This window comes from Dendrobates tinctorius, unplaced genomic scaffold, assembly GCF_039654945.1.
Source record: "Dendrobates tinctorius isolate UK_male_01 unplaced genomic scaffold, ASM3965494v1 ptg000003l, whole genome shotgun sequence".
Taxonomy (NCBI): Eukaryota; Metazoa; Chordata; class Amphibia; order Anura; family Dendrobatidae; genus Dendrobates; species Dendrobates tinctorius.
Genome location: NW_027361671.1, coordinates 2,667,428 through 2,695,140, shown reverse-complemented (window position 1 = coordinate 2,695,140; position 27,713 = coordinate 2,667,428). Strand labels below are relative to the sequence as shown.

Sequence of the window (27,713 nt, the reverse complement as noted above, 5' to 3'; positions counted from 1 at the left end):
CACGTCGGGGCTTGGAAAGGAGGGAGCACCGTTTGACTTTTTGAACGCAAAATTGGCTGGAATCAATGGTGGCACCATGTCACGTTTGGAGACCCCCTGATGTGCCTAAACAGTGGAAACTCCTCAATTCTAACTCCAACCCTAACCCCAACACACCCCTAATCACAACCCTAACTCTAACACATCCCTAACCCTAATCCCAACCCTAACCATAACCCTAAACCCAACACACCCCTAACCCTAATCCCAACCCTAACCATAACCCTAACCACAAGCCTAACCCTAATCCCAACCCCAACACACCCTCAACCCTAATCTTAACCCTAATTCCAATCCTAACCCTAATTCCAATCCTAACCCTAATTCCAACTATAACCCTAATTCTAACCCTAATTCTAACCCTAACCCTAATAGAAAAATAAAAATATTTTATTTATTTTATTTGTCCCTACATATGGGGTGATAAGGGGGGTGATTTACTATTTTTTTTTTTATTTTGATCACTGTGATAGATCCTATCACAGTGATCAAAATTAATGAATGGAATCTGCCGTTTGGCATATTCGACAGGAGTACTGCTCATGCGCCCGCCATTTTGCAAGATGGTGGCGCCCATCACCGATGGTGGCGGGACACCGGGAGCTACAGCGGGACTCGGAGGGTACGGGGGGGGAGGAAGGGTGATTGGAAGGTAGGGGGAGCGGAGGGAAGGGGAGGGGGGAGCAGATAATGACTGCGGCGGCAGATCGTCGCCGTCATTTGGTGGCGGGGCCGATCGCCCCCCGTCAGTCGGTGGGGGGGCGGATCGGTGTCTCCAGCCATGCCCGATGCTATTTCAGCATCGGCCATGGCTGGATTATAATATTTCATCAAATTTAATTGATAAAAAATTACTATCGCTCTGATTGGCTGTTTTACTTTCAACAGCCAATCAGAGCGATTGTAGCCACGGGGAGGGGGGGCGAAGTCACCCCCCCTGGGGTGAAGCACAAAGGGTCCTTTATCTGCGGGTCGGGTGACCTTTGAGTGACCCCGGTCACCCGACCCGCAGGAATGCTATTTATACCATGACGCCAATGTAGGCATCATGGGTTGTATTGGCACAGATTTTCATAACGCCTACCTTGGTGTCATGGGTCGGGAAGGGGTTAAGGGTATCCCAGAATAAATTGACATTCTGGGGTTCTGGGTGGGATGAGACGAAGCAATTCAATTGATCGATCGTTCTATTATTAGATGCCATCAATTTCAGCCAAAAAGGGTTCAGCTTCCAGACTATGCCATTGTTCAGTTGCCCATATTTAAGTTTAAGTACAACTGGGCTGTGATCCGAAATCCCTCGATTACCATGTTCTATGCTATCCACCCACATCGCTAGACCACTGGATCCGAATATACAGTATAATCTATGAGTGATAGAGAGTGCCTGGTAGATGAGTAACAAGTATATTTGTTCACCTCTGGGTGACACACCCTCCACAAATCCAACCATCCACTACCCTCCATAAATAATGCCAACTGGGATGAAACTGGAGAGGGGTCTCCCAGACATTCCATCACCCAGTCTCAATCTATCAAGACGGTTGTCCATGACTAAATTAAAATCACCCATGCAAATGACGTCTGCATCGAAACTCATCGCCAGCTGAAGAATTGTCGTATTAGCTGGGGGGGGGTCATAAACACACAATATAATGTATTTTCTTGAGTTCACCAGTACATATACAAAAACAAAGTGACCCTCAGGATCCCTCCGAGCCTCCTTGGCCTCCCACCTAACATCCCTATGTATCAATAGTGAAACCCCTCTTGAATAACTAGCGTGGAACGCGTGAATGGACCATTGTACCCATGGTTTCTGTACGCACTGAGCTATAACCCTAGTCAAGTATGTCTCCACCAAAGCCACAATGTGAGGATGATAGCGTCTGATCTGTAGGAACACCTTAATCTTCTATCGGGGGGATTTCATACCCCTCACATTCCAGGTCATGCATATTATTTCAGACCCCATACTTTCTTATCAAAATATATACTATTACTCAAATAAAATTTGGAATCATCACATGAAAAATACTGTTGTTGGTGACTTCTACATACATAACAAATAAAACGAATGTAAAAGAGAAAACAGAGCAAAAACCAAACAGTAAACAAGGGGACACCCTCACTGAATTTAGTGCCCGGTATTGTTGTTAACCTGGACACCTAAGAAGAGAGCTCCGATTATATCATCGTTAGTAGAGTTCTGCCTGACTGTAAGCATATTAGGATTCCTTATCACAATATCCCCATGGGTCTGTAGCCACTCAGCAGCCTCCGCTGGATCCGTAAAAAATATGGAGGAACCTTCATAGACAATTCAAAGTCAAGCTGGATAAATCATTGAGTATATAATATTCTTTTGTCTAAGTCGCTATTAATTTCCATGAACTGTGCCTGTTGTTTCTGAAGTTCCATAAAGAAATCCGGAAAAATCGAAATTATAGCATTATTGAACTTAACAGGACTTTTCTGCCGTGCCAAACGTAGAATAGCATCCCTATCCTTGCAATTAAGGAGACGTGCCAGAAAAGATCTAGGTGGGGCACCCGGAGGAAGGGGTTTTGTAGGGACCCTGTGAGCCCTTCCCACGGAGAACGTAGGAGAGAATTCATATCCCAGAGAAGCTTTAAGCCAGCCTTCAAGAAATTGCTCAGGCTGCTGACCTTCTGAGTGCTCCGGCAGACCAATGATTCGGATGTTATTCCTACGTAGTCTATTTTCTAGATCATCTGCTTTTTGACTCCACGCGTTCATAGAGCCAGCCACATCCTCTATTTTCTCAGTCAGGGATGTTCTGGTCAAGGATATGGACTGTACTAACTGTTCAGACGCCAGTTTAAGAGTCAATTCTTCCTGTTCACTTCCCTCCTCATTATCAGAGGGGCGATTTTTGCGCTGAGTCTGTGAGGGATTATTTCTGAGGGATCAGATCTGGCAAACTATTTTAATTTGTCGGCTGCTCCTGATCCCTTGGAACGATTCGTGGTTGACTACAATGTGGCACAGCAGGATGACTGAACTTATAGATTAAGGGGTTCCTCATTTCCAGTCCCAAACACAGCAGGGCTATTGTGCAGTGTTTATATCTTGAGATAGCTCTAAGTAAATGGGATGTATGAAGTTCTGCGTATTATAATAACAGGCTCTGGATTATTGCCTGGACCCTGCACAGCAGACAGTGTCCACAGCGCCCGCAGAGACAGCGGTAAGGGTCCAGGGACATTTATAGTGGTGGCATCGACGAGTCTGGCTTATTATCAGTGGGTGAGCGTGGGGATTGTCTTTCAGAGCACACACCACGCGCCTCTCCTCGGTGTCCCCTTGGTATATGCTCTCCACCCGACGGCACGGTAAGGATGAGGTCCGGCGTCGTTTCTTCCTGCTGGAGCGCGCCTCAGAAAATGGCCGCCGCCTCTCGAAGGCCCCACCGTCCGCCCAGGAATCCGCAGCGTCCGGCTCACCAGAGCCCCTTGTCACTCTCCCGGGGGCCAAAAGCTTCCCAGAGCCCGAGGGGTCCCCTGATATTTGTAAGTATGCAGTGCTGAGAAGGGTTTAGAAGGCAGGATAATGGCAGGATTATGGGAGCTCTGCCAGGACAAGTCCTCTCTCCTCCAATACATTGCCACGCCCCCACTGTAACCTAATTTTAATTTTTTTTTGTGCTTTCAAGTTTTTCCACCCTAAGAAATACATTTTTTACAGCTTTTTCCAAATAAACTTATAAGGGCTTATTTTTGGCGGGAGAAACAATAGTTTTAATTGCCCCCATATAATTTACCATGATGTGTGAATACTTTTTTTTTTTTTTGAGGGGGAGGATGAACGGTAGTTCTAGTCCTAACATTTTTTCAGAGGCGAGGTGTAAAGAAAACTAATTCTAACATTTTATTACAGCTGTTGTGTGGGTAAGTATTGTGATGCTTTATAACTTTTAGATTACGTGAAATGTTATAATACCATTGGTTGGGTCCTTTAGTCTTCAGCTGTCATATGTGGGGAACCCTAGCAGCAAGTAGCCATACTGTCTAGTTAAATATATTGACTGTTCATGTAATGTACCAATATGCTGAGACCTCCAGAGAAAAATATGCTATTTTTACAAACTCTCCACATTGACTTATTGATGGCTGTCCCATATAAGCAATTGCAGGCTCTGACAGAAGGTGGCCCCTGTATAAGAACAGTACATGGGACCTTTGCAGTCCAATAGCTCATCATAATGCACAATTCTATCTACTTTGGATGTAGAGATGGGCACCTTACATCCGGGCCACCCTGTGTGATTGTACAAGTTGCACCAATTATATGTCCAACACTGTACAGAGGGTTATCTAGGGGGGGCAGCCAGGGCATGTGCTCCGGGCGCAATCAGGCCGCCTAATGCAGGGTCCGCAGTGTCTCCCCCGGCGGCTGCGTTTTGCCGCTCCCCGGACTGGGAGTAGGCAGTTCTCTGTGTCGGCTTTGACAGCTCAGAGAAGCTGCAGCGCGCCAGCTCCAAGTGATCAATTGTATGTACTGTGTGTGGGGGTATTTACAATTTAAGCTCTGACCGCCGGGTCAGACCGACGTCAGGAGCATGATCACATCATATGATCACGCTGCTGGCGTCACTCACCGGCGCCCATTGGTGGTAAGTGTTCCACACCAGTGGAGCTCAAGACAATGAAGATTGAATCGAGGGGTATTTATTGGATTGTGATTGTGTGGGGGTATTTACTGTGTGGGGGAGATTTACTGTGTGTGGGGGTATTTATTCACTGTGTGTGGGGGTATTTACTGTATGTGGGAGAGATTTACTGTGTGGGGGTATTTATTTACAGCGTGTGGGGAGATTTAATGTAACGAGCTTTGGGAAGATTTACTCAGTGTGTAGAGGTTATTTTGTATAATGAGGGGGATAATTTAAGGACAAGTTTGGGGAGAAATGAATGGACAGATGCAGACACAATATGGGGAGTGAGAGAAATTTGAAGACACAATATGAGAAGCAAGGGTGGAGTTGGCGGGTATGTATGAGGAAACCGTATAAGGGATGGATGCAAACAAAGTATGAGGAGCGAATTGAAAATGTATGCGGACACACTATGGGGAGCGGAGTTGATGGGTGCATTCACAGTATGGGAACTTAGGGGATGTGCGAAGAGGCAGTATGGACAGTGAGAGGTAAACGTGTGAGGAGACTATTGAGGGGAATAGTGCAATGAGACAGTATGGGGGCAGAAAAGCATGATTGTGCACAGAATAAAGACTGAGTAATGTGGGGGGTAGCATGGGGAAATCGTATAAGGTCACAGCCAGGAAGGGATAGTAAGCCAAGGAGAGGCAAGTGTGGTGAAGGGGCATGGTATAGAGAGTGGGAAGTATAGGGGGGACACATTGTGAAAGGACAATGTGAAGATGGGGGCTCAGTAAGGAAAGGATAGGGCAGTGTGGAGGGCATGTACCATAAGAGGGACAGTGTGTGGGTCATATTTTATGCAGGGAATATAGTGAGGGGCAATTATTTAGAATTATTTATTCTGGGGCTCAGTGTAGGGCAGATATTTTTATTCAGGAGTATTATATGGAAACAAACTCATAGGGGTTGTCCCACAAGTAAAGTACATTTTAATTAATAGATTTTAGAATAAAATGTTGAAATAATAAGCTATGTAAGAGCAGTAAAAAGCATATGGCCCAATGGCCTAATTAAATATGTTATAACAAAGGATAAACGACCTTGAATAATTCAGACAATAAAGTGTGATGCCAACAAAAGTGCCTGTCAAACACAGTATGCTACCTCCACAGTGAATTCCTCCACACGCACGATATGATGACCCTATTGTACCCCCCTCCCTCAATCCCCCCAACAACGAATGGTGACCCCAGCATAGTATGAAACTCCAACTGTAATCTCCATACAGTATAATGATGGCCCCAGACAACCCTCCATACAGTATAATAGCCACGAAAAGAGCTCCATACAGTATAATGGTCCCCACATAGTTCTCCATACAGTATAATGGGCTCTACATAGTGCTGCATACAGTACAATGGGTTCCACGTAGTGCTCCATACAGTATAATGGGCTCCGTTTTTTCTGGCGACAGGTTCCCTTTAAATATTCAGGTTTAGTAACTTTCTGGACTGACCTACAGCACTGAAGTTGTTCAATAATAAAATTAATCAAAAGAACAAATTACCTAATAATTGTGCTCACAGTGTATGGACTTATGTGGCGCCCCTGAGGGTTCAGTCGTCACAGAGGCACTGCACCTCCTCCTGAGGTGTGGTACCCCACCGTTCAGGTAAGGTGGAGACACCTGACCACACTCCAACACCTGCATCCCACACAACCCAGTAGTGTAGCAAAGCACCCTGTGGTGGCTCCCTGCTTGGAACACGAAGCGTGCTGGGAGGCGGGTGGAGTTCAGTTGGCACCAAAAGAGCGGGAAGAGTTTAGGATTTAGTCAGTCTGACAGAGTCAGTGGAAGAGTGAAGATCCCCTGAGTGGGATGGATGAGGGAAGTGCTGCAGCCGACCTCAGTGACCTGGGTCCGCTGGCACAGGAGAGGAACATTGATGGAAAGCCTGACTCTCTCCATAAGAAGGAAGGATTAGTACGGAACGTAAGGAGAGGACTAAGGATTAGGGTTAGAACAGAACCCTTCCCAAGTTCACAGCGCAAGGCCGGGGTCCGGTCCCCGATGTTGTATGGATACTAATGGTCCTGCAGCAGACACCGGAGGAATAGAAGTTGTCACCACTTTATTCCCACACCAGACTTGGGGGCACAACAGCAACGAGAGTGAGCCGGGACTTAATAGCAAGGAGTCCCCCGAAGCAGGCTACAGCTGTCTGCCGTACAAGTAGAGTTCATAGGAACATCTGACAGGAGGAACTCCAGTGTAATTCAGTACTGAGAGTACTTCACTATAGGCGCAAAAGGGAGACGTTCAGAAAAGGCACATATGTTGGCGGAGTAATGGAAGGGAGTACTTAATCTTGCCTGGAAGTTGGCTGGGCCCCGGACCTGGAGGACACAGCATGGATGCGGGCACCTGTATGCACAACAGACTGTGAGTAAAGCTTTGGAACTACATGCCCTGGTGTCCTCCGCTTATTCCTGCGCCAACCCACTCAGCCGTGCTACATCTTTGTGCCCAACACTGCACCATCCACGTCTCTCCCCTCGCCGTGACTTGATCTACTCTGCCCTGGGACTACAGCCCTACCTGTGGAGGGCCACACCATCATTACTGCACCCTACCATCTGTCCCAGAGGATTCTCTTCAGGGCAAGTGGAATCTTCGTCCTGCCCAGTTGTAGACACTGTGGTGGTGAGAATGCAGCAGATATGGGACCAAGTGGTGGATAAGTTGTCACTCTCTCAGGAAAAGGCCCAGCGTTTTTCCAACCGGCATAGGACCATTTCACAAGTCACTGTTGAAGAGGTTTGTTGAGCCAGTAGTTCCTGTGGCGGCACCTCCTGACCCTGTATTGGTTAAAGGCAATGTGGAATATGAGGTAGAGAAAATATTGGATTCTCGTTTGGTTAGACGGAGACTCCAGTATTTGGTCAAATGGAAGGGTTATGGCCAGGAGGATAATTCTTGGGTCTCTGCCTCTGATATTCATGCCAATAAATTGGTTCGTGCTTTTCACCGGGACCATCCTGATCGGCCTGGTGGCATGGATGAGGGTTCAGTGACCCCTCCTCAAGGGGGGGGTACTGTTATGAGCTCATTTTCTGCTCCACCAGTTGAGAGTTCTCCTTCCGTTCTCCCTCTGGTGGTCACAGGAGGTAGTGAGGTTGGTTTAAGCGGTAGTGATCTGCCACCTGATGAGAAGGATAATGATTGGATCTCTGGAGTATCAGACTGGATATAAGACAGCCGACGTCCTATCCTGGTGCTGGTGATTCAGTCTGCTTCTCAGGTCTTGGACTTCAGCTCTCTTCCAGTCTTCTCAAGTTAAGTTTGTTTTTTGCTAATGTTCACACTTGCGCTTGTTGGTCAATTCAGTTTTTCTTGTGTGGTCAGCTTGCCCCTGCTGGGGCTATGCTGAACTTCCACTCCTATTTATCTGTATTTGCCAATTTGCCTTTTTGTCCCTTATTAGATTGGCCTCTTTTTGCTCTGTTTCAGAATATTTCAGAGTGCTGATATAGTGGGAGAAGTCTAGTGACTTCAGGGTTAATTTTGCAATCAGACGTGTTGGACATTATTTTGGTAGGGTTTTTTGGCAGATTGCAGACAGTGGCTTTCCTTTCTAGTTAGTCGGGCCCCATCGTTTGCTCAGCCTATTTTCCTGCCTGTGTTTGTGTTTTTATCTTGCTTCACTGTCAATACATGTGTGGGGGCTGTCTTTTCCTTTGGGGCCTGCTCTGGGGCAGTTAGTTTTCCCTTTTCTTGCTTTAGGTTTATGTAGTCCTCCGGCGGTGACGAGGCGTCTAGGAACAACGTAGGAACGCTCCACTGCTACTGTTAGTTGTATGGTTAAGATCAGGGATCTGCAATCTGCATAGTTACCAACCTCTCTGGTTTTCTGGGACTTAGCCTTTTGTTGTTCCTCCTCGGTGACCCATTCATAACAGAATCACCAGCCATACCGCAGATTCTAGGGTACTCAAAAGCAGGGAAAAATTGTTTAAGGGAAAAAGAAAAGAAAGTAAAAGTGTCAGAATTTTTTTTTTTTTGTATATTTTTTCCTCTTTTTTTTCTGGGGCCGTAGGAGGATTTTTTTTTTCTCTAATGGAGATTAAGCAATTGTCTGATCGTGTGGAGCAACTTGCTGCTGAAGTGCAGGGAATTTCCACCTACCTCATTCAGTCACATGCTGCTGAACCTAAGATTCCTACTCCTGATGTGTTTTCTGGGGATCGGTCTAAATTTCTGAATTTTAAGAATAATTGTAAATTATTTCTTGCCTTGAAGCCTAATTCATCTGTGCAGCAGGTTAAAATTGTCATCTCCTTGCTGTGCGGTGATCCCCAGGATTGGGCTTTTTCTCTGACACCTGAAAATCTTATTTTGACTAATGTGGATGCATTTTTTCAAGCCTTGGGGTTGTTGTATGATGAACCTAATGCCGTTGATCAAGCTGAAAGAACCTTGTTGGCATTAGACCAGGATCAGGATCCTCCCGAGTTGTACTGTCAAAAATTCCGAAGGTGGGCGGTCCTTACTACATGGAATGATAGTGCATTGGCAGCTCTCTTTCGGAAAGGTTTGTCAGAGACCGTAAAAGATGTTATGGTGGGATTTCCTGTTCCTTCTGGTCTGGATGGCTCTATGTCATTAGCCATTCAAGTTGATCGGCGTTTACGTGAACGTAAAACTACACGGGAGGCGCTGCCACCTTTTGAACAAATGTATGAACCTATGCAATGTGATGGGGTTTTGTCTAGGGCGCACCGTCGGGAGTTTAGAAGGCGTAATAAGCTGTGTTTTTTCTGTGGTGACGCCTCTCATACTATTTCTATCTCCCCTAAACGAGAGAAACGTTTTGCACACACATTTTCTGTGGGCAGTATACAACCTAAGTTTCTTTTGGCAATTACTCTGATCTGCTCCTTGTCCACATTTTCCACTAAGGCTTTTGTGGATTCAGGAGCAGCTCTGAATCTGATGGATTTGGACTTTGCTAAACGTTGTGGTTTGTCCATGACGCCTCTGCAGACGCCTATTCCTTTGAGGGGTATTGATGCCACTCCTTTGGCGGAGAATAAACCTGTTTTGGACCCAGGTGATAATGCGAGTTGCCCCAGACCACCAAGAAAATTGTAAATTTTTGGTGCTGCATAATTTACACGATACTATTGTTCTGGGGTTCCCCTGGTTGCAAACTCATAACCCAGTTTTGGATTGGAAATCTGTCTCTGTGGTGAGTTGGGGTTGTCAGTATGTTCTTAGGGACGCTCCTGTTTTCTCCACCTCTCCTCAGTCTCATGATGTTTCTGATTATCTGGCTGATTTCTCTGATGTATTTAGTGAGAGTAAGTCTGCATCTTTGCCTCCTCATAGGAGTTATGACTGTGCAATTGACTTGATGCCTGGGTGTAAATTTCCCAAGGGTTGGCTTTTCAACTTATCTGTACCCGAACATGATGCTATGCGATCCTATATTAAGGAGTCATTGGAGAAGGGTCATATTAGACCATCCTCGTCACCTTTAGGTGCTGTTTTTTTTTGTGGCCAAGAAAGATGGTTCATTAAGACCGTGTATTGATTATCGTTCCCTTAACAAGATGACGGTTAAATATCAGTACCCGTTACCTCTGATGTCTGATTTATTCTCCAAAGTTAAGAGTGCCTGCTGGTTTACTAAGCTTCACCTCAGGGGGGCGTATAATCTTATTCGCATCAAGCACGGGGATGAATGGAAGACGGCGTTTAATACTCCGGAGGGACATTTTGAGTAGCTGGTGATGCCTTTTGGGCTCTCTAATGCCCCTTCTGTCTTCCAGTCCTTTATGAGTGATATTTTCCGAGACTTTGTGGATAAGTTTTTGATCATCTATCTGGATAATATTTTGATCTTTTCTAGTGATTGGGATTCCCATGTGGAACATGTCCGGACTGTGTTCCGGATTTTGAGGGAGAATTCCCTGTTTGTTAAGGGACCGAAGTGCCTCTTTGGTGTACAGAGGATTTCATTTTTGGGATTTATCTTGTCTCCATCGACTATTGAAATGGACCCGGCCAAGGTACAGGCCATTTATGATTAGGTTCAGCCTACTTCTTTGAAGGCTCTCCAGAAGTTTTTGTGCTTTTCTAATTTCTATTGTAAATTTATAGGTAATTTTTGTAGTATTGTCAAACCACTGACTGATCTGACCAAGAAGGGAGCTGATGTGCTGAATTGGTCTCCTGAGGCTGTCTCAGCATTTCAGGAGCTTAAGCGGAGATTTACTTCAGCTCCAGTTTTACGGCAACCTGATGTCTCACTTCCATTTCAAGTGGAGGTAGAAGCTTCTGAGATTGGTGCAGGAGCTGTTTTGTCCCAAAAGGACCCTGTGACTTCTAAGATGAATCCCTGTGCCTTCTTTTCTCGAAAGTTTTCCCCATCTGAACGCAACTATGACGTGGGGAATCGGGAATTGTTGGCCATGAAATGGGCATTTGAGGAGTGGAGACATTGGTTGGAGGGAGCTAGACATTAATTTGTGGTCCTCACCGATCACAAGAATCTGATTTATCTGGAGTTGGCCAAACGCTTGAATCCTAGACAGGCTAGATGGGCCTTGTTTTTCACGCGTTTTAATTTTGTGGTCTCTTTTCTTCCGGGCACTAATAATGTTAAGGCAGAAGCCCTTTCTAGGAGTTTCTTTGCTGATTCTCTTAATGTGACCGAGCCTACTACTATCCTAGGTGAGGGGGTAGTTCTTTCTGTCATTTTGCCCGATTTGAGACGCGCCCTGGAGGAATTTCAGGAGGATAAACCTGAGCGTTGCCCTATGGGAAGATTGTATGTTCCTGACCAGTGGAGAAAGAGAGTGATGTCTGAAGTCCATTGCTCCGCATTGGCTGGTCATCCGGGTATTTTTGGTACCAGAGATTTGGTGAGTCGGTCGTTTTGGTGGCATGCCTTATCTCGTGATGTCAGGAATTTTGTACAGTCCTGTGGGACTTGTTCTCGGTCTAAACCCTGTTCTCGTTCTAGTGGGTTGCTGATGCCCCTGCCGGTGCCCAAGAGGCCATGGACCCATATCTCAATGGATTTTATTTCTGATCTTCCTGTCTCTCAGAGAATGACTTATCTGGGTGATTTGTGATAGATTTTCGAAGATGGTCCATCTTGTACCACTCCCAAAGTTGCCATCTTCCGCTGAGTTGGTACCCTTGTTTTTACAACAGGTGGTTCGGTTACACGGGATTCCTGAGAACATTGTGTCCGATAGAGGAGTCCAGTTTGTTTCCAGATTCTGGAAAGCCTTTTGTTCCAATCTGGGAATTCAGTTATCCTTCTCCGCGTTTCATCCCCAGACCAATGGGCAGACTGAGAGAACAAACCAGACCCTGGAGTCTTATTTAAGATGTTTTATATCTGCTGATCAAGATGATTGGGTAACATTTTTGCCCTTGGCCGAATTTGCGCTGAACAATAGAGCTAGTTTTGCCACTTTGATGTCACCCTTTTTCTGTAATTTTGGGTTTCATCCTCGATTCTCTTCAGGGCAAGTGGAATTTTTGTCCTGCCCAGGTGTGGACACTGTGGTGGTGAGAATGCAGCAGATATGGGACCAAGTGGTGGATAAGTTGTCACTCTCAGGAAAAGGCCCAGCGTTTTTCCAACCGGCATAGGACCATTGGTCCCCGGTTTAAAGTGGGTGATATGGTTTGGTTGTCATCTAAGAATATTCCTATGAAGGTTGCATCTCCAAAATTTAAGCCCAGATTTATTGGACCTTATAAAATTTTGGAGATTCTTAATCCTGTTTCTTTTCGATTGGTTCTTCCAGTTACGTTCAAAATCCATAACGCATTTCAAAAGTCACTGTTGAAGAGGTTTGTTGAGCCAGTAGTTCCTTTGGCGGCACCTCCTGACCCTGTATTGGTTAAAGGCAATGTGGAATATGAGGTAGAGAAAATATTGGATTCTCGTTTGGTTAGACGGAGACTCCAGTATTTGGTCAAATGGAAGGGTTATGGCCAGGAGGATAATTCTTGGGTCTCTGCCTCTGATATTCATGCCAATAAATTGGTTCGTGCTTTTCACCGGGACCATCCAGATCGGCCTGGTGGCATGGATGAGGGTTCGGTGTCCCCTCCTCAAGGGGGGGGGTACTGTTATGAGCTCATTTTCTGCTCCACCAGTTGAGAGTTCTCCTTCCGTTCTCCCTCTGGTGGTCACAGGAAGTAGTGAGGTTGGTTTAAGCGGTAGTGATCTGCCACCTGATGAGAAGGATAATGATTGGATCTCTGGAGTATCAGACTGGATATAAGACAGCCGACGTCCTATCCTGGTGCTGGTGATTCAGTCTGCTTCTCAGGTCTTGGACTTCAGCTCTCTTCCAGTCTTCTCAAGTTAAGTTTGTTTTTTGCTAATGTTCACACTTGCGCTTGTTGGTCAATTCAGTTTCTTGTGTGGTCAGCTTGCCCCTGCTGGGGCTATGCTGAACTTCCACTCCTATTTATCTGTATTTGCCAATTTGCCTTTTTGTCCCTTATTAGATTGGCCTCTTTTTGCTCTGTTTCAGAATATTTCAGAGTGCTGATATAGTGGGAGAAGTCTAGTGACTTCAGGGTTAATTTTGCAATCAGACGTGTTGGACAATATTTTGGTAGGGTTTTTTGGCAGATTGCAGACAGTGGCTTTCCTTTCCTGTCCTTTCTAGTTACTCGGGCCCCATCGTTTGCTCAGCCTATTTTCCTGCCTGTGTTTGTGTTTTCATCTTGCTTCACCGTCAATACATGTGTGGGGGCTGTCTTTTCCTTTGGGGTCTGCTCTGGGGCAGTTAGTTTTCCCTTTTCTTGCTTTAGGTTTATGTAGTCCTCTGGCGGTGACGAGGCGTCTAGGAACATCGTAGGAACGCTCCACTGCTACTGTTAGTTGTATGGTTAAGATCAGGGATCTGCAATCTGCATAGTTACCAACCTCTCTGGTTTTCTGGGACTTAGCCTTTTGTTGTTCCTCCTCGGTGACCCATTCATAACAGCGACTGTTATGATGAGTCACCGAAGGAGGAAAAAACAAAATACCAGCTAAGTCCAGAAAAACCAGAGAAGTTGGCAGCTATCGGATTGCAGACCCCTGAACCTATCCACAACAACTAGCAGTAGCCGTGGGGGGTTCCTACGGTGCCCTAGACCCCTCGATCACAGCCGGAGAACTATATAGCCTAAAGACAGAAAGGGGAAAAACTAAACTGCCCCAGAGCAGACCCCAAAGCAATAGGCAGCCCCCAACATATAATGACGGTGAAGCAAGATGAAAACACCAACACAGATAGAAAGATAGGTTGAGCAAATGATGGGGCCCAAGCTAACTACATAGGACAGGATAGGAAAGCTGCTGTCTGCCATCCGCAAAAACCCTATCAAAATGAGCCAACCGACTGATAGGAAAAACAGGCCCTGAAGTTGCTAGGCTTCAAAAGACTATATCAGCACTCAGGTATATTCTGAAGACAGAGCAAAATATCAACAGATCAGAGACAAAAATGGAATTCAGCTCACCCCCGGCCGGGGATGGCAGAACTCCCAAAAAACAAGGCAAAACAAAAACAAAACTGAAGAGTACAAAGCAGAGCAGAAAAACTTAGCTTTGAGATGCAGGAATCAGACTGGTCTCCAAGAATCCAGCAGGAAAATCACCAGCCAGGAAGAAGGGCGTCGGCAGCCTTATATCCAGTCCTCAATTCCAGCCACCCAGTCATCATCTAGCTGCCCATGTGTTTGGTAATCAGCCTCACTACCTTCCTTCACCAGAGGAGCGAGTTCATCAGACCTCAATAGTGAAGGGAAAAATGAACTCACAACAGTACCTCCCCCTTGAGGAGGGGTCACCGAACCCTCATCCATGCCACCAAGGCGATCCGGGTGAGCCCGATGAAAGGCACGCACCAATCTTTTGGCATGAATATCAGAGGCAGAGACCCAGGAATTATCCTCCTGACCATAACCCTTCCACTTAACCAAATACTGGAGTCTCCGTCTAGCCAGACGGGAATCCAGTATCTTCTCTACCTCATATTCCATGTTACCTTCAACCAATATAGGGTCAGGAGGTGCCACCACAGGAACTACTGGTTCAACAAACCTCTTCAACAAGGACTTATGAAACACATTATGAATTTTAAATGTGACAGGAAGAGCCAACCTAAAAGAGACCGGATTAATAATCTCCAAAATCTTGTAAGGTCCAATAAATCTAGGCTTAAACTTAGGAGAAGCCACCTTCATAGCGATATTTTTTGATGACAACCAAACCATATCACCCACCTTAAACTGGGGACCAACGGTCCTACGCTGGTTGGAAAACCGCTGGGCCTTTTCCTGGGAGAGAGACAACTTATCCACTACTTGGTCCCAGATCTGGTGCATTCTCTCCACCACAGTGTCAACACCTGGGCAGGCAGAAGGCTCCACCTGCCCTGAAGAAAATCGAGGGTGAAAACCAAAGTTACAAAAAAAAGGTGACATCAAAGTGGCAGAACTAGCTCTATTATTTAAAGCAAATTCGGCCAAAGGCAAAAATGAAACGCAATCATCCTGATCGGCAGAAATAAAATATCTCAAATACGACTCCAAAGTCTGGTTTGTTCTCTCCGTCTGCCCATTGGTCTGAGGGTGAAATGCAGAGGAGAAGGACAACTGAATTCCCAGCTTGGAACAGAAAGTCCTCCAAAATCTAGACACAAACTGCACTCCTCTGTCAGATACAATGTTCTCAGGAATCCCGTGCAAGCGAACCACCTGTTGCAAAAACAAGGGCACCAACTCAGAGGAAGATGGCAACTTAGGGAGTGGTACAAGATGGACCATCTTAGAGAATCTATCACAAATCACCCAAATAACAGTCATTCTCTGAGAAACAGGCATATCAGAGATAAAATCCATTGAAATATGGGTCCATTGTCCTCCTGGGCACCGGCAAAGGCATCAACAAGCCACTAGAGCGAGAACAAGGTTTAGACCGGGAGCAAGTCCCACAGGACTGCACAAAATTCCTGACATCATGAGACAAGGCGGGCCACCAAAAAGACCGACTCACCAGATCTCTAGTACCAAAAATACCTGGATGACCAGCCAATGCAGAGCAATGAACTTCAGACATCACTCTCTTCCTCCACTGGTCAGGAACATACAATTTTCCACTGGGACAACGCTCAGGTTTGTCCTCCTGAAACTCTTCCAGAGCACGTCTCAAATCGGGCGAGATGGCAGAAAGAACTACCCCCTCGCCTAAGATGGTAGCAGGCTTAGTCACAACAGGAGAATCAGCAAGGAAACTCCTAGAGAGGGCGTCTGCCTTGACATTCTTAGTGCCCGGAAGAAAAGAGATCACAAAATCAAAACGTGTGAAAAACAAGGCCCACCTAGCCTGTCTAGGATTCAAGCGCTTGGCCGACTCCAGGTAAATCAAATTCTTGTGGTCAGTAAGGACCACGACTTGGTGTTTGGCTCCCTCCAACCAATGTCTCCACTCCTCAAATGCCCACTTCATGGCCAACAGTTCCCGATTCCCCACATCATAGTTACGTTCGGATGGGGAGAACTTTCGGGAAAAGAAAGCACAAGGATTCATTTTAGATGTCACAGGATCTTTTTGGGACAACACCGCTCCTGCACCAATCTCAGAAGCGTCCACCTCCACCTGAAACGGGAGTGAGAAATCAGGTTGCCGCAAAACCGGAGCAGAAGTGAATCTTCGCTTCAGCTCCTGAAAGGAAGAAACAGCCTCCGGAGGCCAATTCAGCACATCAGCACCCTTCCTAGTCAAATCCGTCAATGGCTTGGCAATACCAGAAAAATTAGCTATAAATTTCCGATAAAAATTAGCAAAACCCAAAAACTTCTGGAGGGCCTTCAAAGAAGTGGGCTGAACCCAATCATAAATGGCCTGTACCTTGGCCGGGTCCATTTCAATAGTTGACGGAGACAAAATAAATCCCAAAAATGAAATCATCTGTACCCCAAAAAGGCATTTCGATCCCTTGACATACAGGGAATTCTCCCTCAAAATCCGGAACACAGTCCGAACATGTTCCACATGAGAGTCCCAATTCTTGGAGAAGATCAAAATATCATCCAGATAGATAATCAAAAATTTATCCACAAAGTCTCGGAATATATCGTTCATGAAGCACTGGAAGACAGAAGGGGCATTAGTGAGCCCAAAAGGCATCACCAGGTACTCAAAATGTCCCTCCGGAGTATTAAACGCCGTCTTCCATTCATCCCCATGCTTAATGCGAATAAGATTATACGCCCCCCTGAGGTCAAGCTTGGTAAACCAGCAAGCACCTTTAACTCTGGAGAATAGATCAGAAATCAGGGGTAACGGATACTGATATTTAACAGTAATTTTGTTGAGAGCACGATAGTCAATACAAGGCCTCAATGAACCATCCTTTTTGGCCATGAAAAAAACCCAGCACCTAAGGGTGAAGAGGATGGTCTAATATGACCCTTCTCCAATGCCTCCTTAATATAGGATCGCATAGCCTCGTGCTCGGGTACAGATAAATTGAAAAGCCGACCCTTGGGGAATTTACACCCTGGGTTCAGCTCAATTGCACAGTCATAACTCCTATGAGGAGGCAAAGACGCAGACTCATTCTCACTAAATACATCATAAAAGTCAGCCAAATAGTCAGGAACATCATGCGACTGGGGAGAGGTGGAGAAAACAGGAGCATCACTAAGTGCACACCGACAACCCCAACTCACCACAGACAAAGATTTCCAATCCAGAACTGGATTATGAATTTGCAACCAGGGAAACCCCAGAACAATGGTATCATGCAAATTATGTAACACCAAAAATCTGCAATTTTCTTGATGGTCTGGGGCGACCCGCATTACCACCTGGGTCCAAAACTGAGGTTTATTCTTCACCAAAGGAGTAGCATCAATACCCCTCAAAGGGATAGGCGTCCGCAGAGGTGTCATAGGAAATCCACAACGTTTAGCAAAATCCAAGTCCATCAGGTTAAGAGCTGCTCCTGAATCCACAAAAGCCTTGGCGGAAAATGTGGACAGGGAGCAGATCAGAGTAATTGCCAGAAGAAACTTGGGTTGAACACCACCCACAGAAAACGTGTGTGCACAACGTTTCTCTCGTTTAGGGCAGACAGAAATAATATGCGAGGCATCTCCACAAAAAAAAACACAGCTTATTACGCCTTCTGAACTCCTGACGTTGCGCCCTAGACAAAACACTATCACATTGCAAAGGTTCAGATATTTGTTCAACAGGTGGCAACATCTCTCGTGTAGTTTTGCGTTCACGTAAACGCCAATCCACCTGAATGGCTAATGACATAGAATCGTCAAGACCAGAGGGAACAGGAAATCCCACCATAGTATCTTTTACAGTTTCTGACAAACCCTTCCGAAAGAGGGCTGCCAAGGCACCATCATTCCAGGTAGTAAGGACCGCCCACTTTCGGAATTTTTGACAGTACAACTCTGCCGAATCCCAACCCTGGCTTAATGCCAACAGGGTCTTTTCAGCCTGATCAATAGAATCATAGAATCATAGAATCGTAGAGTTGGAAGGGACCTCCTGGGCCATATGGTCCAACCCCCTGCTCAAAGCAGGATTTGCTAAATCATCCCAGTCAGATGTCTGTCCAGCCTCTGTTTGAAGACTTCCATTGAAGGAGAACTCACCACTTCTCGTGGCAGCCTGTTCCACTCATTGATCACTCTAACTGTCAAAAAGTTTTTTCTAATATCTAATCTGTGTCTCCTCCCATTCAGTTTCATCCCATTGCTTCTAGTCTTTCATTGTGCAAATGAGAATAAAGTTGATCCTTCTACAATGTGACAGCCCTTTAGATATTTGTAGACAGCTATTAAGTCTCCTCTCAGTCTTCTCTTTTGCAAACTAAACATTCCCAAATCCTGCAACCTTTCCTCATAAGACAGGGTTTGCAGACCGGTCACCATTCTGGTCGCTCTTTTCTGAACTTGCTCCAGTTTGTTGATGTCTTTTTTAAAATGTGGTGCCCAAAACGGGACACAATATTCCAGATGAGGTCTGACCAAAGAGGAGTAGAGGGAAATAATGACTTCACGTGATCTAGACTGTATGCTTCTGTTAATACATCCTAGAATTGCATTTGCCTTTTTTGCTGCTGCATCACACTGTTGACTCATATTCAGTCTGTGATCTATTAGTATACCCAAGTCTTTTTCACATGTGCTGTCACTTAGCCCTATTCCTCCCATTCTATATATGCTTTTTTCATTTTTATTGCCCAGATGTAGTACTTTGCATTTCTCCCTGTTAAAAACCATTCTGTTAGTTGCTGCCCACTTCTCCAGTTTATTTAAATCTTTTTGAATCCTCTCTCTCTCTTCTCTAGTATTAGCTATCCCTCCTAGCTTTGTGTCATCAGCAAATTTAATCAGTTTACCCTCAATTCCTTCATCTAAATCGTTGATAAAGATGTTGAACAATACAGGGCCCAGGACAGAGCCCTGTGGTACCCCACTTGAGACATTCTTCCAACTGGATGTGCAGCCATTTACGACCACTCTTTGGGTCCGATCACTAAGCCAGTTATGAATCCACCTAACAGTTGCCTTGTCCATTCCATACTTAGTCATTTTTTCAATAAGGATTGTATGAGAGACTTTGTCAAATGCTTTGCTGAAGTCAAGATATACTATATCTACAGCATTTCCTTGATCCACCCAATCAGTGATACCGTCATAGAAGGAAATTAAGTTAGTCTGACATGACTTATTAGTTACAAACCCATGCTGACTCTGTTTAATCACTTCATTCTTATCCAGGTATTGACATACAATTTGTTCAAAGATCTTTCCTGGTATAGAAGTCAGACTCACCGGCCTATAGTTGCCTGGGTCCACCTTCTTCCCCTTTTTGAAGATAGGAACAACATTTGCTCTTCTCCAGTCTTCTGGCACTTCTCCTGTTCTCCAAGAATTTTCAAAGATTATGGAGAGGGGTTCAAAAATTTCTTCTGCTATCTCCTTCAGTACTCTGGGGTGTAATTCATCTGGACCTGGAAACTTGAATTCATTTAGGTTAGCTAAGTGTTTCCTCACTATCTTTCTGTTTATAGATATCCTGGATTCTTCTATTCCCTTAATAGGACAGTGAATAACAGTTGATGTTACATTTCCTTTCTGAGAGAAAACAGATGCAAAATAGGAATTTAAAAGTTCAGCCTTCTCAATATCCTGTCTTACCATTTCATCATTTTCATCCTGTAAAAATCCTATAGCATCTTTGACTTTTCTTTTACTTTTGACATATCTCCAAAATCCTTTATTATTGCTTTTGACATCTCTTGCAAGCCTCAATTCATTTTCAGCTTTAGCTAATCTGATTTGTGTTCTGCAGGTTCTGCAGACAGCATTATATTCTTCTTTAGATATGCCTCCCTCTTTCCATTTTATAAACATTTTTTTCTTCCTTTTTAGCATGTGCTTAAGTTCTGTGTTCATCCATCCTGGTTTCCTTAAATGCTTCCTATTCTTCCCTCTTTTCGGAATTGTTAACAATTGTGCTTTGAGAATTTCATTTTTCAAGATTTCCCATCCTTCCTGGACATTTTTGTCTTTAAGGATATCCAGCCATTGGATCCCTCCAATTCTCTTTCTGAATCCCTTAAAATCTGCCTTTCTGAAATCTAACCTTGACGTCTGAGTCTTCACAGGTCTTCCGCCTCTAGTTATCCAAAATTCTAAAATAGCATGGTCGCTACCTCCTAGGGTCCCAGCCACTTTTACCTCCTCAACCATTTCCTCCCTGTTTATAAGGATTAGATCCAAGGTAGCAGTTCCCCTTGTTTTCTCCCTTACCTTTTGGAAGATAAAGTTGTCAGCAAGAGAGGATAAGAATTTCCTAGCATTAGGTTCATCATACAACAACCCCAAGGCTTGAAAAAATGCGTTCACATTATTCAGAATAGGATCATCAGGTTTCAAAGAAAACGCCCAATCCTGAGGATCGCCGCGCAGCAAAGAGATGACAATTTTAACCTGCTGCGCAGAGTTCCCCGACGAGTTAGGCTTCAAGGCAAAAAATAATTTCCAATTATTCTTGAAATTCAAGAATTTAAACCGATCCCCCAAAAATACCTCAGGAGTAGGAATCTTTGGTTCAGCAGCATGTGAATGAGCAAGATAGGCGGAAATTCCCCGCACTTCAGCAGCGAGCTGCTCCACACGATCAGACAATTGCTTCATCTCCATTGAGAGAAAAATTCCTCCTACGGCCTCAGAGATATAGAGGAAAAAATATGCACACAAAAAAAAAAAAAAAAAATTCTGACACTTTTTTTTTACAATTCTCTCCTGCTATTGAGTACCCTAGGATCTGCGGTATGGCTGGTGATTCTGTTATGATGAGTCACCGAAGGAGGAAAAAACAAAATACCAGCTAAGTCCAGAAAAACCAGAGAGGTTGGCAGCTATCGGATTGCAGACCCCTGAACCTATCCACAACAACTAGCAGTAGCCGTGGGGGGTTCCTACGGTGCCCTAGACCCCTCGATCACAGCCGGAGAACTATATAGCCTAAAGACAGAAAGGGGAAAAACTAAACTGCCCCGGAGCAGACCCCAAAGCAATAGGCAGCCCCCAACATATAATGACAGTGAAGCAAGATGAAAACACCAACACAGATAGAAAGATAGGTTGAGCAAATGATGGGGCCCAAGCTAACTACATAGGACAGGATAGGAAAGCTGCTGTCTGCCATCCGCAAAAACCCTATCAAAATGAGCCAACCGACTGATAGGAAAAACAGGCCCTGAAGTCGCTAGGCTTCAAAAGACTATATCAGCACTCAGGTATATTCTGAAGACAGAGCAAAATATCAACAGATCAGAGACAAAAATGGAGTTCAGCTCACCCCCGGCCGGGGATGGCAGAACTCCCAAAAAACAAGGCAAAACAAAAACAAAACTGAAGAGTACAAAGCAGAGCAGAAAAACTTAGCTTATGAGATGCAGGAATCAGACTGGTCTCCAAGAATCCAGCAGGAAAATCACCAGCCAGGAAGAAGGGCGTCGGCAGCCTTATATCCAGTCCTCAATTCCAGCCACCCAGTCATCATCTAGCTGCCCAAGTGTTTGGTAATCAGCCTCACTACCTTCCTTCACCAGAGGAGGGAGTTCATCAGACCTCAATAGTGAAGGGAAAAATGAACTCACAACAAGCGACCCACTTACATTGTAAAAGTGACTTCGGGCTCACAGATAATCCCCTGCATGATCCAGCAAGTCCGAATAGAAGTCGAGAGACCCAGAAAAAGACAAGCGGCATTGGAAACTGGGGAAGACGGCGATCATTGAGTACATTACCACAATTACACAGGTTTAGGCAATAAAAAATAGATTGGGAGAACTTTTTTCATACACAGTACGAGATCTATTATCACAGAATTTTGGACATAACAAAGAAAAATGAACTGATACATACACTTTAGGTGACTGTAGTGCCTCAGCTACCAGAGGATCTGGGCTGCAGCTGCCCACGTTTCAGGCACATGCACAGAACATTCACAAGTCTAGCAAATGTAATATACTTGAAAGGAATATAAAGCCAAGAGGCATTGTCACATTAATAACACTTGGACATGGTAAGAAATGACACGGTGGCTTATAACTTCCAGGACTTATAATGTTTAAATACATCACAAAGCAAATAAAAGAAAGGAGAACTGTCATTGCCCAACACGAGTCAGTGTAATGCACATCTAATTAAGCAGACTGACTGAATGCTTGACTGACGCTTGCACAACGACTTCCAGTTCCCACAGGGCCACGACTTTCCAGCATCCTCTGGTGATACACTCCTAATTATGCAACGAAGAACTAGTATTCACCCCTGAGTTCCCAGTGCAGCAAAAGTGAAAATGCAATTTCGTAGTGGGGTATGAGAACTGGGGCAGAATATTATGTAACTCACTTCAGTTAATAACAAATAAATCCTGTGTAAATACAATCAGGATCATACCGGAAGGCTATAACCTGCTCTCCGAATACGATTTCTCCATGGACTGTACACAATATGCAGCACAACGGGAATGAAGAAGAATTTCAACTGTAGGAAGTGTCAAAAAGGCGAGTAAGGGTCCTCCATCCATCTATATAGTACACATGCACATCCACTTTCATCTTAATTTGTAGCCCTCGTTGTAGAAATAAAGAACTGCGAAAAGGTATAATAAGACCTCTTTCTTCTCCTGAGCCTTGTGCTACTCCACTTTCCTGGATGAGCTCCTCAGGCTTCCTATTATCCCGATTCCATAGTCCCGTAGATTTGGCAGCCAAAAATTGCACCACCATCGGTGAAGTTCGCAGTTGACTGAGCATTTCAGAATGTGGCAATTAATGGGAATCAGTAGGTTGGATAAACCTTCCTAAGCTGGCGATATGGGCACATAGGCCATAGGAAGCTGAATAAAATGATACCTTGATATCTGTGACCCGATGGCTTATTCCAGAGAAATCCATGTTTTTCCAATAGGTAAATGAGCTGTTCAAGATTATGGTCAGGACCCTGATCTGCATGAGAATCTGCCTCCAGAGCATGTTTTAAGTAAAAGGAAGCGTTACATGTGTGATGGCTGCTTCCTTCTCTCCAGATCTCACTGCAGAGCTGTGTACGATTATATTATGTGCAGATTCCGCTCAGCTTCCATCTCACAGGTAATGTTGCAATACAGCAGAGCTGTGAGAGCTGCAGCTCCTAACATGTTTGTTATAAATAAAGTTCAGCTCTACTGGTCTGTGTTAGTTACATGTCTCACACTGGTAACAGTAAATACTCCCCACAATTTTACCCCACATGTACAGTTTGACGCCCCATGATGCCTCAGAAATATTAAATATCCCCACAGCATGATGTCCCTAAAATGCCACCACTCACACTATGATATCTCCATAGTTCCCCCACACATAGTATCATGCCACTCTCACAGACTGATGGCCTATCAGTATGATGCCCCCCACACACCCACTCAGTATGATGGCCCCTCAGAATCATGCCACCACAGCCCCCATGCAGTATGATAGCCTCAACTCAGTAGGGTAACCCCACAGCTAACCACACAGTATCATAGCCCCCACTGCCCCTCACTCAGTATGATGACCCCACAGCCCACCTTCCTCTTCCTATGTCATCTCCCATGGATCAACTCACCCATTAAAGTAAATGATTTAGTGAAAAACAAAGGCAGCACACACTCAGCAGTAGTGCCGGGTATTGATGCGAGAGACTCGAACAAGTTTCTCGCATCACGCTCGTAAGTGTGACCCCGGCCTAATGGTAAAAACGGACACAGGGACCAAAAATGGGATGAAATTGGATCAAGCCCATTAATGTAAAACAGTAATTTTTTCATATGCAAAAAGAAAAAAAATCTGAATGAGGCCTAAGGCTGGTTTTACATATCAGACATTGACAGTTCGAGTATGAACCACATACATTATATGTGGCTGCTGAGTTCGGGTCAGGAGGTCCGCAGGCGTTTCACACATCATGGTTTGTCCTTGGTCCATCAGGAATGTCGGATGTGTGAAGTTGGCCTTTGTTCAAGTTTTTCTGCAAATGTTGTACAACCCCCTGTATATCTATAGAAATGGACTCTCTATTTCCTACAATATGGACCTACAGAGCATTATGTAATGATGAGCCATCATCTGGTCATACACAACAGATGCAGGGTCTAAAATTCATATTACAGATTTGCTAGACATAACTATATATATTTATTTTTATAGAATCTATGTTTTAACAATTAAACTGTTGAGAACCTTTAGGCTACAATCCAGAATGAGTTTTTGATGAGTTTTTTACCATGTGTATTTTTGGAAAAATGCAAGCAACCTATACTTAATGGAAGAGGAAATTCTGCAACATCAAAAACTCACCAAAAACTCATCTTAGGGACGTAGTCTTAAGCCCCCGTTACACTAAATAATGTCCCAGCGATCCCACCAACGATCCGACGTGGATGGGATCTACGCTGGTTTCTAATGTAAACGTTGGGTATCCAGGAGCAGCGCGATTCCTGGATACCCACTGTTTACCTTGGAAACCGGCGTACACGCTGGTTTCCAAGGTAAACATTGGGTATCTGGATCTGGCTCCTGGATACCCGACGTTTACATTAGCAACCAGCGTCGCTGATCGCTGGTCTCTCGCTGCCACAAGCAGCGATGTGTGCTGGGCAGCAGGAGACCAGCGATCGAAAAACGGCCCAGGCCACTCGAGCACGATCAGCGATAACCGGCAGGGGGGGCCGGTCGCTGATCCCCGTCACACACAGCGATCTCGCTAGCGAGATCGCTGTGTGTGACGGGACCTTTAACGACACGCACTGAAAGATTTGTAATAGCTCGTGCAATCATCATTGCTTTACATCAAAAAGGCTTTACAGGCAAGGACATTGCTGTTTGTTGATACAGTGGCACTCTTACCATCAATCGGATTTTCAAGATCAAAGAAAGTCCAACAAGTGCCAGGACTGTCTCCTAAAGAGGATTCAGCTATGGGATGGGTTCAACACTAGTGGAGAGCTTGGTCAAGGATAGCAGCAGGCAAGTGTCAGTGCATCTGCATGCACAATGAGGCAAATGCTTTTAGAGGCTGGCATGTTGTGAAAAAAGGCGGCACTTGTCAAAGCCACTTGTCTCCAAGAAATCATAGAATGTTACAGTTGGAAAGGACCGGTCATTATGCCCAACCCCCATGCTCAATGCAGGATTCACTAAATCATCTCAGACAGATGTCTGTCTAGCCGCTGTTTGAAGACTTCCATTGAAGGAGGACTCGCCACCTCTCATGGCAGCCTGTTCCACTCATTGATCACCCTCACTGTCAAAAAGTTTTTTTTCAAATATATACGGCTCAAAAAAAATAAAGGGAACACATAAACAACACAATGCAACCCCTATAAAAGAGTGGTACTGCAGGGAGTGACCAAAAACCATTTCTCTGCTCTCTTCCTTTTTGGCTATAGTTTTGGTCACTTTTGCATTTTGTCACTGCTCTCATATCATTAAGTGATATCTAGGATGTGTTATTGTAGTGTTCCCTTTATTTTTTTGAGCAGTATATAATCTATATATGCTCCCTTTCAGTTTCATTCCATTGCTTCTCGTGTTTCCATGTGCGAATGAGAAAAATGATGATCCCTCTACAGTCATGGCCAAAAGTTTTGAGAATGACACAAATATTATATTTTCACATGATCTGCTGCCCTCTGGTTTTTTATGTGTGTTTGTCAGATGTTTTTATCACATACAGAAATATAATTGCAATCATATTATGAGTAACAAAAGGTTATATTGACAGTTAGAATGAGTTAATGCAGCAAGTCAATATTTGCAGTGTTGACCCTTCTTCTTCAGGACCTCAGCAATTCTCCCTGGCATGCTCTCAATCAACTTCTGGATCAAATCCTGAAAGACCTTTAACGACACGCACTGAAAGATTTGTAATAGCTCGTTCAGGGCACATAGGCTGCCATTAGTATTGGCGGTACAGGTCCCGTTTACACAGGACGACGTGGTTCTGAGGACAATCATTTTTTTATGCAGCACAAAACAGAATTTCACCTGACAATCAGCAACCCATTTAGACTTTCAAGATTATCGGGAGTTGGGCCTCCCTAGGAACGCTCGATCACAATAATCTTTTAATCGTGCAGTGTAAATGGACCCTTAGTTACATTTTTATACAAATACTGGAGACACAACAACAGTAACCCAGACACATCGCTCTGTAATACCTGTGAATGCTTTGACACCCAGTGACGTAGAACATTCAACACCCGGTTTGTAGCGGCCCTGCGAATTATGAACTCTTTGTCGCACATCCTTTCCATATTGTTAAAGCCTACAGGGTAAAAAAGAAAGAAGACAAAAAAAGAAACAGAAAATGTCATGTAATGTACTGGCAGTAAAACACAGTACTCCTCTCCAGACTGTTGGGCTTACAAAAGCCTATTCAGAAAATGACTGTTCGGTAAAATGCTGCAGTTCTGTTCAGACGTTTCCATCTAGGGTCACACGTACAAATACCATTTCATGTTGTAGACTGGAAGGCAAAGCGGCTTTAGCATGTTCAATTTAATTAAAAGAAGAATTGCTTGTTACATCCACAATAAAGACGGAAATCTACGAGCAATTGAACTTTGGTGCACCGGGATTTAAAATTCATTTCCCCAGTTGCTGTAGGCAATCGGATACTTTGGTGACAAAATGAGGTTTTATAAAGTTCTTTTGGTTTTATCCACAAAGCATACAAGAAACCAAGAATAGACATGACAAGAGGATATCTGGAGAAAAACACAAAGATGACATCGAAGGCAGGGTTATGCCTCAGCTGGACATTTTTGTGCACCGGTGTGGCATCCATACAGCACTTCTTTATTCCGGGCAGGGAGATGTATAGCATCACAACTGATACAATGGAAGCCAAAACTGCCCCTATAGGCAAAAATGGGATCAATTTTTATCCAGAAAGTCAGCTCCACCCCAAAAGGAAATAATTGGGTGATCAGTGGGGGTCTTTGTTCATACTTAGGGTCCTAAAGCCAAAATGATGTCAAAGCATCAACAACATGTCTTGGCCAGTTTAGATTTGATAAGTTAAAGTTCTGTCTGTTTTCTTTAGATAAATCAATAGTACAACCGAAGATATGAATCCTTGTAATATAGCTAAGGAATAAAAGCCTCTTTCCCGACCCGTCAGATTCCCTGAGGGATCGTTTTCGAGTTACTGCCTATAGAAGTCTACAGAGACAAGAAGGGAGAGTAGCAGGATGGAGCTAGAGATGCAGGCAGTAAGAGAGGAAACCAACCCGAAAAATTCAGGATGGAAAACATATAATAGTCAAAACTAGTATTTTAACACACACAGTAACTTTTCATAACACGAGCAGATATCTGGAACAAAGGCTAAAAAAAGATAAAGTGGGAACAAAAATAATAGAAAAACAATCACTCTGTGATTATATGTGCTAGA

At 44.5% G+C, this 27,713-nt stretch overlaps 1 protein-coding gene across 2 annotated transcripts in view; it reads right to left on the bottom strand.

Moving 5' to 3' along the window:
• RASGRF2 (Ras protein specific guanine nucleotide releasing factor 2) overlaps positions 1-27,713 on the bottom strand; it is a 469,786-nt gene that overhangs the window by 67,306 nt on the left and 374,767 nt on the right. For both annotated transcript variants that reach the window (XM_073581445.1, XM_073581523.1), the window contains exon 18: positions 26,476-26,582. In XM_073581445.1, coding sequence (XP_073437546.1) covers positions 26,476-26,582 — 107 coding nt within the window. The remainder of the gene's footprint in view (positions 1-26,475; positions 26,583-27,713) is intronic.